Below are 14,961 nucleotides of genomic sequence, written 5' to 3'. Positions count from 1 at the left end.
GGTGTGTATATCAGGAGGTTTTTGTGCGTGTTTTTCTTTAGACACATTTCACTATGCTCCTGCAGTTAGGGCTCATTGTGCCTGAACGCTGTCTGTCCTGGAAAGTAAGAGCTTGTAGATGGCAGTGGATTAAATAGCAAGAAAGAAAAAGGCATAACACCAGTGGCTGTTTAATTAAGGTTTAATTTGGAAAGGTAATTGATATAGAAGGTGGTTGGATGTAGTCTGAGAAGCATATTCTAGCTGTCACGCAAATGTAGCACATACGTCTGAAATAGAGGAAAAGTTAGCCATTTGAGGCAATTCAAGCATGGGTTAGAAAACAGCTGTTTCTACTGGGGGTAGGAAGGATGCGAATCTGAAGTCTGAAATAATTTTTTTAACAGTTTTCAAAGAAAAAAAATATTAATATGCTTTGCATGATACCAAGATTTCAGGATTCTGCCTCTTGAACAGAAAGGAATGGATCCTAAATACCTGTTCGCCTAGTCACATTAGCCTTAAAATCTGAAACTCTATTTTAAATAGAGGCAAACTGTAGCAGAAGTAGACTGAATATTGTTTTTATAACATGAATGATCAGGAGTACTTCAAGTTAAATCACCAATTTTGCTTTTTCTTCTCTGTAGGTAATAGGTATTGAAATAAGAATTGTAGTTAGAGAAGCTGCTACAATTTGGGAAGGATCACTGTGGTGCATTGACCACAGCCGGCAGCCAAGCACCCATGGCAGCTGCTTGTTCTCTGTCCCCTCACAGCAGGGTGGAGGAGCGAAAGGGAAGAACAAAAGTCAGGAAACTCACAGCTTGAAATAGTCAGTTTAACAGGTGAAGGAAAAAGCAGGGAGGGAGGGAAATGTTGCAAAGGCATTAATTTGTCATATCCCACAAGCAGACTGGTGCTCAGCCAGTCTCTGAGCAACGGCCACATTGGAAGTTGGAAACCCTACCTCTTCATCCTCTACTCCGCCTTATTGCTGAGCATGACATTGAATGGTATGGAGTATCCCTCTGGCCAATTAAGAGTCAGTTGTACTTCTTCCCGGTCAGCTGTGCCTCCTACCACCTTCTTGCCCACCCCCAGCTTACTTGCTGAAGTAAGAATAGAGTCTTAAAAGGAGCCCTGACACTGTGCAAGCACCACTCAGCAATAGCAAGTGCTATCAGCACTGGTTTAGCCACGTGTCCAAGACACACACTATATGGGCACTATGAAGAAAGGTACCTACCTGGCTGCCAGCTGGACCCAGCACAGTGAGGCAGCAGTTGTTTGCAGCAGGGCCAGGCTGCAGCCCTTGCTGTGCTCTGTGTAAGGGTGACACTGCCCTCTCCTGGGTGGAGCTGAGGAGCTTCAACAGATCGTGTAATTCTTGTTCCCTGGTCTGATATAGGAAAGTTCTGGTATTACCTCAAAGGTCTAGTTGTTGTTTCTCTGTGTGTTTCTGCACAAAAGAGCCTCTCTACTCTGCCCTTGAGGAGTCAGATTGGAAAATGCACAAAAAAGTCCAAGTATACCAATCTTGTACCAGGGTTTTATGTGGAGTTCCTACACTGTTCTCTATAATGGGGGTGTTTGGAAAAATGCCTCTTCTGGGGTGGCAAGTGCTCTTTAAGCACTTTGTGCTATAATTCTTGACAGTGTGTGGGATGGTTATATAGGTGCAGAACTGTTCATTTGGGCTAGTACAGAAATGGTGGTAGACAAAGCCCTTTTTAAAATTTGTTCCTCAATTTTGAACTTCTGAAAGCCTCAGTATTGTGAGCTGAACACAAAATGAATATGATGAGAGCCGTGGTCTATAACAGTAGCTGAATGCTGAACAATTATCTGTGTAGCAGTGGCAGCAGGCAGGGTCGTCTCAGTTTGGGTGTTAGACTTCCAGACTGCAAAATAGCCTCCACAGAATTAGCAGGGCAGGCTGGCTGTAAGAGCCTGCTGTTCGGGTATGTGTTTGCTCTTTGGGAATCTCTCACTAGAGGGAGGTGTGGGACAGCAGAGGCAGAAGCTGTGAAAAGCAGGAAGGAATGTTCTGGTTTATCTTGTTCATGTATATACTGGAAAGAAAAAATTGTCACTGGTGTGGCTTGCCAAGGTACTGAAAAGCTTCTGAAGACAAGAATCTTAAGCTTGGGAGTGACCTTTTTCAGCATGTGGCTTCTCTGCACGGGTGCAATCTCTGGAAGGCAGGAAGGGCTTTAAACGGGCTTTGACATTTTCTGATATTACAGCTGATGGACAAGTACTGAGGCACAGTTAGGACTTGCCAGCTATTTGTTGAGGGCTTCTCTGTGCTTGCGTCTGCCACCTCTTGTCACTAAGAGCCGCTGAAAAGCCAGTGTAGGAAGAGTCATGATCAGAATTATTTTTCCTTTCCACACACCAGAAGATAAAGTGAGACGATGGTTGGCAGTTTTGGAGAAGGAACTGGAAGTCTCTGATCCTTGCTGTCAGTAGACATCTAGGACACAAGAATTCACCAGACTGGGAGAGAGGGTGCAATCTGTTTACCTTCCTTCTTCCACTTTCAAACCACCCAAGACCTGGAAGCAAGGTACGATCTACTAGATCAGTCTTTTACAGGGATATGCAACTTTTAGTTCCATAAATTTTTGAAGCTTCCTCCCCATCTTCCATGTTTTGAATGGGAAAAGCTTCCTAAGCTGCTGAGATTTGTCCGGAGGAACATTTCTCTCCTTTGAAGTCCTGAGGGCTGTGAACACATAAGTTGGAGTCCCTAGTATCTCCTTCAGTAGGATCTTGCTGAATGTCCTCAAGTGAAGGGAAAATCTTTGCAGCAATTCAAATGGAGAGAACAAGAAATTGTCACTGTCTGTCTTCTTGATAGAGCCAAAGGAGAGAAAGTCTACAAAAATACGTGTGTATATACACATATATAACAGCAACTGGTTTTGCTGGCACATGTCAGGTGTTTGCTCCAACAACAACAACAAAAGCATCAGTTTTCAGACAGACTTGTGAAGTGTGTGTCACTTCAGTGATACAGCTGTATTGTAGTCAAAGAAATGACCAGCTGATCTATTCTAAGTATTTGGCCACATCCCTTTTGCAGAAGGAACAGTGACTAATGAACAGGACTCTGATGTGGCAACTCAGTGGAAGAAGGTATGACTAAATTGTAAACAGTATTCTGCAGGAAGAGTTATGTGTGTAAATGTCAAGTGGATATCTTTTAGGACTGGAAACTATTCAAGAAAAGGGATTATAAATCAGGACAGGAAACTTTTTTTGGCTGTTAGTGGTGTACAGACATCTTCATGTGGCTGAGATCCAGAGGAGCCTTGAGAGGCAGTGGAAATGGAAACAACCTCAGGGATTTTCCTTCGATTTACTGAGTTATGGTGACATCAGTTGTGACTCAGCAGTCTCTGCATTCTTTATGGATTGTTTTCTGCATTTGGAGACTTAAGTATTCACAAGCCAGGACCACTACACTTGTAATTTTGTAACATAGCCCCTGTAACAGCTTCCTATAAACTCCATGTAGGCAAAGAGTCATCCACTTCATCTTGAAAGAGCAAGTAGGTAACATTACACTGAAATGTACACAATCAAATTCTTCATTTAAGTCTGGGGTGGGGAAGATTACTGAGTATCTCGTTCTTTTCAATGCAAGTATAAAGCACAGTAGTTCTATGCTGGTTTTCACAGTGGGACTCAGCAAGGACCTGAAGACATGCTGTGTGCTTTCCCTTCTTTGCAAGTATCTGTTAATCTATTTTTCAGGAAGACACAAAATCTCAAGGATCCTGAAATGAGTGAAACAAGTTAAGCCTTCAAGGTGAAACTGAGGAAGATAAAAGCAATTGAGTCAGGGTGTTCTAGCTTGTTGGGGATGGTCTGTTCTCTACAGGCTGTCGATGCTGCTTTGCTGTAGTTGGACACTGTACAGAGTGGGGAGAGCTGCACAGTCTGTCACGCTGCTATCGTGACCATGCAGGCAGGACGGCAATATGAATTGTTCTTACTGAGTTCTGTTTTGCAAGCAGAGCAGTTCTGGACAGCAAGACTATGCTTGCATTAGTGTGCAGGTTGACTGAGCATGTCTGTTCATTTACCGATGTTATGAGATTGCATCCTGTAAAGAGGCAAGGATAAAACTGGGGCACACCGTTGCTTAAGTTGAAAAAGTGAAGAAAATATCTGCAAAGCTATAATATTGTTCAAATACATTAACTGCTTGAATACAAGTTTCATGTGTGCTGTGAGGCATATAGCTGCATGATGGTCATAATGCAATAATGAATTAAACCTGCTAGAAGTAAGGTCTGTTTCTGTGACCTAGTGTTGGATCTCAAAGATGGCATGATTGAGAGTTGGTAATAAGATATGATCACATGCACACCTTAAAAGGTGAGCAGAGTGAAGTATAAATTGCTTTATTAGTATATTAAATAGCCTCTAAGTATTAGTTAAGTAAAGGACGCATGTAGATTGGTGCTGAAGACCTTACAAAATTTTATGTTGCAAGTGCTTGAGATGCATAGTACAGCATTTAGGCATAATGGGTGATACTAGTTCATGTTTTGCTAAGTTGGGAGGTTGCAAAGTGCTCAGTGTTTACTAGGTGTCCAAATAAGTACCAGCTTTTGAAATTCTGTGCATCTTCCCTGTTGTGGAAATGAGTTGGAAGTCATGCAAGCTGTCAAACAGCCTGCACTTCAATTATTGAGTCTTTATGTTTTTATGTGTTGCAAAACGAAGTCTGTTCTGCTTAAGGTTCTTATTTTCGTTGTTATTTTTAGAGTGGCTCATTTCTGTTGCAGAGTTAGCTATTTTTAGTTTTGAGTGGGCTTCTTAGCTTAGGTTTCCATGAATTATGGTTGCCGTATGATCATATGACCATCCAGCATTCATCACACACTGAAATGATTGTGCCCCACATGTAAAACTGGTGTATGTGTGTAGTGTGTATCTTTGGGCTGGCCGTGCATCACTTCACATGCCCCATTCTATGCAGGTCCTTCTTCTTCCCTCCTTTCCCACCACCCAATGGGCCTGCGTGTTCTTGTCATGTACCTGTTAGATGCCGTAAGGTATGTGTCTTGCCTTCAAGACTTTAGAAGGCAAGATGCAGAACAATATGAGAGTTCAGTGGGTTTTGGCAAGCAGGGTTGAGAAGCATTTTATAGGTGGTAGTTTCATGCTATTTGCTATGTGAAAAATAAATAATGTGGTAAAATATTACTCATTCCTTATCAAGCTCTAGAGATCCAGAAGGCTTTACCAATTTCCATATACTGTGGCTGACTGCTTTGAACTGAAGCTCTGGGAAAGCCATTAATAAATAGCAAACTAGCTTGTCTAATTCAAAGTTTTGTTTATTATATGTGAATTTTTAAATTATTATTAAGGTAATAAATTGCTATCTAATAGCCCTTAATAAAAGGAGCTCAAATGTGTTGTATATAAAAGAATACCATTTGTATCTAAGTAAGGCCTTCTACCTTTTAAGGATGATATCTGTGAAAATTTTCTGTACAGCATGTGCCAGAGTACCTCTAACTTGGTTCAGAGCTGTTTGAAAGGCTTTGTCCATATAAGCCTTTTGCTTTTCTTTCATCTTCTCTTTTAAATGCTGGACTTTGAACAGCGCTTGGTGCAATTACACTGTATATATGTCTGTATGCATTTTTTTCCTTTCTAGGAAATATTTGTTTCCACTTGAGAGCAACTCTGAAGTGCATATTAAGAGAATAGTATAGCATGTGTGTGTAATTTTTGTGTGTAAAGAGAACATGAAAAACTAAAAGCCCAAGTAAATGGTTGCTGGGGGGATCATGTGGATGCATTTAAGTTAACTCATGGGTGACTACCCATACTAAATCTGGTAGGTGGGTGATAATGGGTGTGTATGTGTGTGATCATAACTGAGATGTAACTGAAGGAATGACATAGCATCATATTCAAAATGCATTAGTGTAGTTGACTGATATCTGTCTGATCACAATCTCTGTGAACAAATAATGTAAGTAATACAACAGGAGAAATAAAGAATCTCCTCAAGAGGTGTTCGAGGTATTGCAGAATAATTTGCATATTCCCTAATCAAAGCACTGAAAACAAGGTTTTGGGTTCCCAGTGGTGGTGTTACTATGTAGGCAGCTGCTGTGAGTTGTGATGTTCAGCTGAGACTGTAACTTTGTTGCTGTTTCCATAAATTTCAGAAAAATATGCCGCAACTGCAAATGTGGCCAGGAAGAACATGATGTCCTCACAAGCAATGAGGAAGATCGGAAAGTGGGGAAACTATTTGAAGACACAAAATACACGACCCTTATTGCAAAACTGAAGAGTGATGGCATTCCCATGTATAAACGTAATGTAATGATACTGACTAATCCAGTGCCAGCCAGAAAGAACATATCGATCAATACCGTGACTTATGAGTGGGCTCCTCCTGTGCAGAATCAGACGCTTGTAAGTCCAACCCATCTCTTCTTCATGGGCAAGGCAGCAGTTGATGGGAGGTAGAGAAGCAGAGCTTACCAGAAGGATAAATTTGCTTCGTGTGGTCATTCTGTGTGTACCTCTTCTTTTTTCCTCCTCAAAACTGAAAACATGATACCTGCTTAATGAGTGTTGCCTGTGTCACCTTGCAGATATGGATGCTTCTCTATGGAACTTCTTGAGAACTGGGGAGATGAAGTGTTTTTTAAAAGATAGGATTAAGACTTATGTGTTAAGTCCCTAGAGTGCAATTTCCCTAACCTGCCTTTTTTAGTAAACTTAAGGACACACTCCATGCAATTTTTTTTAAAAAACAATAAAAAAGCCTCTGAACAACCCCACAACAATTTATGTCATTGTTTAAAGTTAAGGGGAACACTGTCTTGCTTATAGCTTTTACTGTATATGGTTAGAACAAGGTCAGTGTTGACATCTAAAAGAAGAGCTCTCTTCCAGTATGTTTTCAGCTGAAGTAGATGAGATGGTAGATAGCCTTCTGAGGATTTTGCTTTGCTTTTCAAACTTTGATTGCTAATTTACTGTACGGCAGTGTTGTGTCATCCATGCTGGAGTCACATTATCTCTGATCTACCTCTCAAAATATCTTTTTTCAGTGAATTAATCAAGCTTTGTGTGTCTAAATCAGCTGGTAATTAATATTCAGTTACCACTTTGATTTTTAGGCTTGTACTTGCTTTATTAGAACTAGAGCTTTCTTATTTATTCAGCTAGAATTATTTCTGCAGTGGGCTGTGTGTCCCAGGCAAACTGTTTCAGCCTCTACTTTTTAAAGCTTTACTGATGATCAGCAGTTTAAGATAGCTTTGAAGAGACAAGGTGCTGTGTAAATGTTAATTGTTTACTCTGAGAAGTAATAATTCTGTTCTGTAAGAGGCTTAAAAGGAAGCCTGTCTCTTACCCTGGGAAGAAGCCAATTAATGCATCTGCTGTATTTTATCTCCATGTACTGTGTTTCAGGAGCTTAATGTTTATGGAAAAAAAAAAATTATTTTTGACAAATTTGGCTGTCGCTAACAACAGTAGAAATATTTTAATCGGGTGTTTGCTTAAAAGGATGAGTCTGTAGTTAAAGCAGCATCTAATATCTAATTCCTCCTGGTTCAGGCTAGGCAGTATATGCAGATGCTGCCCAAGGAGAAGCAGCCTGTTGCTGGCTCGGAAGGCGCCCAGTACAGGAAGAAGCAGTTGGCCAAGCAGCTGCCTGCTCACGATCAGGATCCTTCAAAATGCCACGAGCTCTCCCCAAACGAAGTTAAGCAGATGGAACAATTTGTGAAGAAGTACAAAAATGAGGCGCTTGGCGTAGGAGATGTCAAGCTCCCTGGTGAGGCAGAAACGAGAGCTGCCAACAAGAATAACGTGAGCAATGGTGACAGAAGCACTTCGGCTGCTGTAGGAGCGATGGAGGACAAGTCCCCAGATCAGAAGGCATCTCAGTATGTAAGTATAAGAAAGGAAAGATAAAACAAGAACGTATAGTACCATCTGAATGCTCTCTTTAGTCATTTTAGCCCAATTAACTTGTTTGTGAATTTAGAAAGGTGAAAATCTGGGGAGGGAAAGAAAGAAGGGGAACTGGAAAACATTGTGAATGTCTGCACAAAACCCTGGGTTTTGTCTGTATTTAGTGCATTTCAGCAAATAACTTCATAAGTGACCTTTTCATCCTTATTGCAAAAACATGTTAGCTTGAAGATATAGTGTAGCAGGACGGCTTTTGCAGAATAATAATCAAGAAACTTGTGTAGTTTTATGGAGTAATTGCTATACTTTTTTCCTCTGGAAGAGTTTCGTTTAATTTTAGAAGCTTGTTTTCTTTTCTTTCTTGGAAGTGCACCAGAATTACCCATTAACAAATTGCATTTAAAATTAAATGAAACTAATACGTTAACACCTCTCCCTCCCATCTCCAACAAGCCAAGCCATATAGCAGCTGTTTTGATGAGCCTTCTTTTCATATTTGGATCTTTCTTCTTTGATCTAATTTTTTCTTTGGCATCTGATTTCTGCTTTGGAATAGCTCAACAAAAAATAAGATCTGTAATAACCTAGCTTTCACTGATATTTCTAAACCTATAGACTTAATAAAGTATTTCTGATGTAACTTGCTAACTTCTACTGTGCATGTCTCTGCTACCAATTATGAATACAAAATAGAGGTAGGATTACTGAAATAACATTAGTTTAGTGAAGGCAGACCTTCAGAGTGGCAAAAGCTACTGTAACTTGATTTCCAGAAATGTTGCTTTTGTATGTATGAATCCCCAAAACTATTCATCTCCAGGTTACTTACAGAAAATGCATATTGAAGTTCTAGACAGAGATAAAAGCTTAACATAGTTGAAGTCTGGTTTTCAGTGGTATTGAGGGATGTTGTGTGCTGGTTTTGGTGTTGTTTTGTTGTTTGTTTTTAAATTGGCAAAGGATATTACTTCAGGTTTAGTTCATATGGAATATAAAGGTAACGTTTACATTTTAGCTTTGAACATGCCCATTTACCTTAATCTGTCATACGCTGTGCCATTTGGTTACCTGTAGCTACTTTCTAAAATTAATTATGGAGTTATTTTTCCATTATCTTGTCATGGACATTCTGACATACTAAAGTTATTTTATTGTGGTTTGATTAGGTTGTTGTCATTTTATGTAACCCAGCTGCTTCTGCTGGGTTACTGTAGATTACTGTAGATTCTCCACAGCAATTCTTCTCTTACCTCCTCAAGAAAGACATGCAGAATTGCTCACCCTGCTTTGTACCCCACTGGCCAACTGACTTGGACTCAAGTCAAGGGCAGGAGTTACTCTGTCCTCTTGAGTAATTGTATCAAAAGGTGCTTCGTTTTTATACTATACCTGTTTATTACTTCCAAAGTTTTCTCTACTTGAGCAGCTGGATATGCCTCCTAGCATTAAGGCCAGGCATCTCATCACTGTGTGCAGTGATTTAGAAAGAGGCTTAGAAGTGTTTAATAGGGTAAGTGAACATTTGAGTTGCTTATCTATTGTTGGTACTAAATAATCAGGATTTAGATATACTATTTTTAAGTATATTTTTCTGATTTCTGCAATGTGCTTGAGCCTCAGCTATATGCTGTAGCATTATCTCAACTTTTTTTTTTTTGACAGTTCAAAATAAACCAATACAGAGAAGAGCTCTTAAATACCTTGCAGAAGAATTATTGTCCTTGTCTATGCTTTTTTCTATCTGTTAGTGCGGAATCTTTTTTTCTCCAAATTTTCTTCACTGGCTTTCAGACTGAGTCTCAAAGCATGTTTTCCTGTAGCTGTGGCAAACAGAATCTCTTGAAAAATTTACTTTCATTACAGGAATGGATTGCGATTCTTCTAAACATGACTTTTTTTAAAAAAAAAGAAAACACAACAGCTATACAACTAGGTCTTCACTATTAATGTAAATATACCAATAATAATTGATTCTATTTTAAAAAATTAAATCTATTTCACCATGATTAAAAGCTGAATAACAGTAAAATGGATATTCAGCATATTTTCATCTTGTAAAGAAGCAAATGTCTTTATGTGCCTTTTAAGCACCTCAGCTAGGGGTGTTGCAAATGGTGGGTAAACTGTCTTGCCCTGATCTGGGTCCATAAAACTACTAAACCTTCCAATTTACTCCTCTTGGAATAGGAGGTCTAAAGTAGAAAGAAGAGTCAAAAAGCTTTATATACATATGTATGTTTATACTTCTCCTTTCATTCTCATCCAAGCTGTTCTTCCTCCCCTTTTGATGTCTTTATCACAAAATATGCTTATCTGAAATAAATGTGGGGATCTGATCAGTATGCCTAAAGTTGAGACACTTTTAAAAAAAAAAAAAAAATACGTATAGATGTGTGTGTATATATAGATAGATAGAGATATATTAAAAAAAAAAAAAAAAAAAAACAAACAAACAAAAAAAAAAAAACCACCCCACACAATTGAAAACTGTTTGTGGCTGGGCTTGTAGTGGTGTGAATCATAGAGAAAACCCTCCCAGGATGTTCAGCCCAGTCCACAGACCAACTGGAATGCAGGAAATGCCAAGCTGGTGATTAAACTGTAGATTAAAATTTTTGTTTCAGTAACATAAGCCACCTGTGTTGGGGTTTTTTTTTGACTTGATGACAAAACCCTCTCTGTAAGCAGGTAGAGGGCAGAAGACTGACTATGAACATTTTGGAACTATTTGCAGTGTAGTGTATTCATATACTTTGTAATCCCTTTTCTATAACTGCTCTCCCCATCCTAAAGTGGTTAATCACCGACTATTGGACAACAGCCATGAGTGACTGGTATCCCTAGAACACAGCTTTAAACAGAATGAGTTTGAAATATTAACACTTTTTTTTCTCACTAGTGATGCAAATATGGCTTGATCTTTTCATGACTTATAAGTACAGCCATTTTCTTGTCATGTGTTCTAGTCATAGTCTAGTCAGTTTGGGAGGCTTCTTATTACTCTTTCCTTATTCTTGAGTATGCAGGGCTAACAGAACATAACATGAATTTTAATTATGTGGTGTTGGGTTTTTTTGAAGAACTGGACTGTAGCTGTAAGAATGTGAATACGGCAAAATACTATAATCCGGTAGTACAGTGTCAGTAGAATGTACATCATTCTGAATTACTTAGATAAACCTGTACCGCGGCATCATGTCAAGCTACTATCTGATCATGGGACTAATGCTTCAATTTCATTCAGGGAAGGTGGGATTTGTTAAGTATGTCAGTAATATGTAACTGCTATAAATGTATCTCTTCAAAGACTTTTTTAACTTGGCAATAACTTCTTTCCAGTCCTGCTATCGCTGCAAACTGAACATGAAAGAAGGTGACCCAGCTGTCTATGCAGAACGTGCCGGATATGACAAATTGTGGCACCCAGCTTGTTTTGTCTGTTGCACCTGCAGTGAACTTCTAGTAGATATGATCTATTTTTGGAAGAATGGTAACCTGTACTGTGGAAGACATTATTGTGATAGCGAAAAGCCTCGCTGTGCTGGATGTGACGAGGTAGGAAATATCCTAGTCCTTTGGTCTAGCACACAAGTTTACTCTCCTGAGAAGTGAATATGACTTTTAGTAAAATATTTCAGTGCAGGGAGATGATGTGCCTTCACCAGCTTTAGCTGATCGTGGTTGCAAGAAACTGAAACTAATATGGACACTTCACATTCAGAAAGATCCATAGTTTGCTTTGGATTTAGTGGGGCTTTAGGGCAATCTACAGGGACATAAGCTGTGATATGCAAGTGTAAATTCTTCTACGAAGTCCAGTTATGCAGCTGAAGGGCACTAGGGGGAGCGCCTTACTAAATAACACTGTGTGCAGCATACAGAGCCTGGCTGGCTTCTTTGGCATCTACTGGCTCTTAATAAAACAGTCTAACAAATGAATGCATCCATTTTTGTTGTTGACATCATTTGAAACAGTGAAATCACCAGGAGTTCCTTGGAAATCACAAAGCCTCCTGAGGATAGCTTTATTAAGATAAATACTACTCAAATGCATATGTTAATATTGGTTTGTGTCTTCCTTATAGCTAATATTCAGCAATGAATATACTCAAGCGGAAGGTCAAAACTGGCATCTGAAACACTTCTGCTGTTTTGACTGTGATTGTGTTTTGGCTGGGGAAATCTATGTAATGGTGAATGACAAGCCAGTCTGCAAACCCTGCTACATGAAGAACCACGCTGCGGTAAGGTCCTTCCACACATGTCGGTGCTGTGAACGAAGGGAACATAAATCTATGGAGCTTGAAACTCCTCCTTTCTCCCAGTGTGGGAGTATCTGAAGAGTATAAATTGAATGCAAGTTTAGGCTTAAGTCAATCTTTTTTCCCCTTTGAATAAAACCTTAGAAACAGACAAATATTTTGTCAGTTCATAAACTTGCAAAAAAGCCACTGGCAGGGGTGAGGCTGTTCTGAAAATATCTTTAGCTTTGCCAGTGGTGAAGCAGGATTTTGTAATGGGAGTAGTAAAGTAGGTGAACATGAATAATGCTGCTAAATATTTAGTTTGTGTCAATCGTAGTTCATTGAGACCAGTGGGATTCAACTTCAGCTGATCTGCTAAAAGCCTGTAGTGGCAACTGCAATCTAGGTACTTTGTATTTCTATCTATGTGAGTTATAAAGGAGAGTGACTGACAGGATAAAGCTAGAAGTTTGGGAAAGGATGGTAGTTGTCAATTTCTAGTTATGCTGGGAACTCTAATCTGAAATGATGGTCCATTCATGTCTAACAATTAACTACCTATTAGTTGGGAGTTCAGTCCAGTGTGCATCTGTACTCTTAATGGAGGGGAAAACTACTATCTCTAGCTGGCAGTTGATAATCTTCTGAGGGAGGTGTGACAAATTGCCTTTTGGAGAGGCTTTTTCTTTTTTTCTTAAAACATTAACTTCCTTGAGATCTAACTTTTGATAATCAAATTTTAAGATTTATTACATGCAAGACTTTCTAGTAATCTTTAATTATTTGACATTGTTTTGCAGCTGCCAATGCCCAGGAAAATTTGTAACATCTCTTCAAATGTATGGGTTAATGTATAAAAACCTATGCTGTTTGGTATAACAAGTTTTTAAGTTTAGTCCCAGCAGCAATTAACACCTTGTGTGCATTTTGTTGTTTTGTGTCCTCAGCTATATTTTGATTGGAAACTCTGCTTTAAAAATAAAGGAAAATCAAAAGCTGGAGGCTTATTTCCAAGGCTTCTTTTAACATCTGTCTCCTCAAAAAACATTTAAGAATTCCAGCTTTTATTGGGTTTGTAGAGAGGATGAGTATGCTTCTTCTAAGTGTCGTTTTGTTTCCAAACAGATCTGCCAAGGCTGTCATAATGCTATAGATCCAGAAGTTCAGCGTGTGACATACAACAACTTCAACTGGCACGCTACGCAGGAATGCTTCTTGTGTTCCTGTTGCAGCAAGTGCCTAATTGGCCAGAAGTTCATGCCGGTGGAAGGGATGGTCTTCTGCTCAGTGGAATGTAAGAAAAAGATGATGTCTTAAGAAAAGATGTGCACACAACCAGGTGTTGCTGCATTCCAAAGGCTCTTGCATTTCTACTGTAAAATATGTAGTGTTGGGGCATTCAAAGTTATTGAAAGTATTAAATAGCGTTTTCCCAAAGATTTGTTTTGAGTGACTAAAACTTGCTAAATAATCTTTGTTTCTTAGCCATAATAATACTTTCTTTTTTGGAATATTATTCCTGAGTCTTATGTCAAATGACTTCATATCCCAGAAATGTAAGAAAAAATGTGTTGTGAACTACATAGACTTTAAGGGAGCTCTTCACCGTGAAGGATCTTTTTGTTGTATCTTGTTTAATGGAAGAACTAAAAATGGAAATGTTCCAGTTTATCTTGTTTTGTATGATAAATGTTAACTCTTTCACTTTCAGTGTCACTAATGTATCATTTTTATAGTTTCCCTGCTTTCATCAAGCACTTTAGACAAAATGATCAGCTTTACTGTCACATACAGTTTTGTTCACTAGACCTCAAGTATTCAGGGAGAATGAAGCTTAAAAAAAAATGCCTGTAATCATTTGCTTGTTGTTGACACGGGTTCTTGGAGCAGTGACTATTCCCACATCTAGTTCATAAAGTAACTCTGTACCAATAGAAAGCTCTGGTGACTCATGTTTCTCTTTCTTTACAACCGTTTGTGCCTGGAAAAGTTTTCATCTTATGAATATTGAAGTTACTTTACAGATTTTATTACTTTGGGGAAGTGGGGCGGGAAGGAGTGAGGAGAAAATAAAAGTTGAGGTCTTGCCCAGATTAAAAACAAAATCTACCAATGTTAGTGGGTGTCACTCTTATCCTTTCAGAATTGGCTTCTGTTTTTTCATGAATGTTCTTTTCAAAAATTGTGCCTTCTATCAGAGGGACATGGCACACGATACCGTACGCATTTCCAAGAATGTAATTCTGCAAAAGGATGATACTTAGGCTTTTGATTTGTAAGTTCTTAACCAAAGTACAAAGAAGTCTTTCCCAGAAGACTTCCAGTATTTGAGTGAAAATAAAATCACAGCTCTGTATTAGCTTTGCTTACTAGATAAACCAGATGTGTGGTTCGTTCTTTTTCTTGAGAATTACAGATATACAGTAAAACTTGTTAGCTATTATTGTGCCAAACAGTGAATGGAGAGTCTTTGGCCTAAAAATAAAAATTTAAAAAAATCTATGCAAGTCTAATGTTCACTTTTTTTTAATGGTGGCTGTATTGTAACACTTACAAATAAAAATTAGTGTTGTTCACTTGAATTGTCTACTGATTCTGTTCTTGTTGAATCGCCTTTAGGGGAGGCAAAAAGGAGGGCAAATGTTTCTATACTTCTCTTTAGCTTTGACAGACCCTGAAGGCCTGTGTTATTGTAAAGTGCTTACTGTCTTGTATATTTCTACTGTTTCTACAAATACACAACTATTATTGTTGTCTACAAATA

General features: G+C 38.8%; 1 protein-coding gene across 1 annotated transcript in view; it reads left to right on the top strand.

Moving 5' to 3' along the window:
- Positions 1–14,727, top strand: part of TES (testin LIM domain protein) — a 28,610-nt gene extending 13,883 nt beyond the window's left edge. Inside the window, exons 3-7 of the mRNA XM_065645970.1 lie at positions 6,186–6,438; positions 7,594–7,929; positions 11,293–11,508; positions 12,039–12,197; positions 13,323–14,727. Of these exons, the coding sequence (XP_065502042.1) occupies positions 6,186–6,438; positions 7,594–7,929; positions 11,293–11,508; positions 12,039–12,197; positions 13,323–13,514 (1,156 nt within the window). The 3' untranslated portion in view covers positions 13,515–14,727. The remainder of the gene's footprint in view (positions 1–6,185; positions 6,439–7,593; positions 7,930–11,292; positions 11,509–12,038; positions 12,198–13,322) is intronic.
- Positions 14,728–14,961: the final 234 nt, after the last annotated feature.

Source organism: Caloenas nicobarica, chromosome 1 (genome assembly GCF_036013445.1).
Source record: "Caloenas nicobarica isolate bCalNic1 chromosome 1, bCalNic1.hap1, whole genome shotgun sequence".
Taxonomy (NCBI): Eukaryota; Metazoa; Chordata; class Aves; order Columbiformes; family Columbidae; genus Caloenas; species Caloenas nicobarica.
This window is presented reverse-complemented; position numbering and strand designations above follow the sequence as displayed.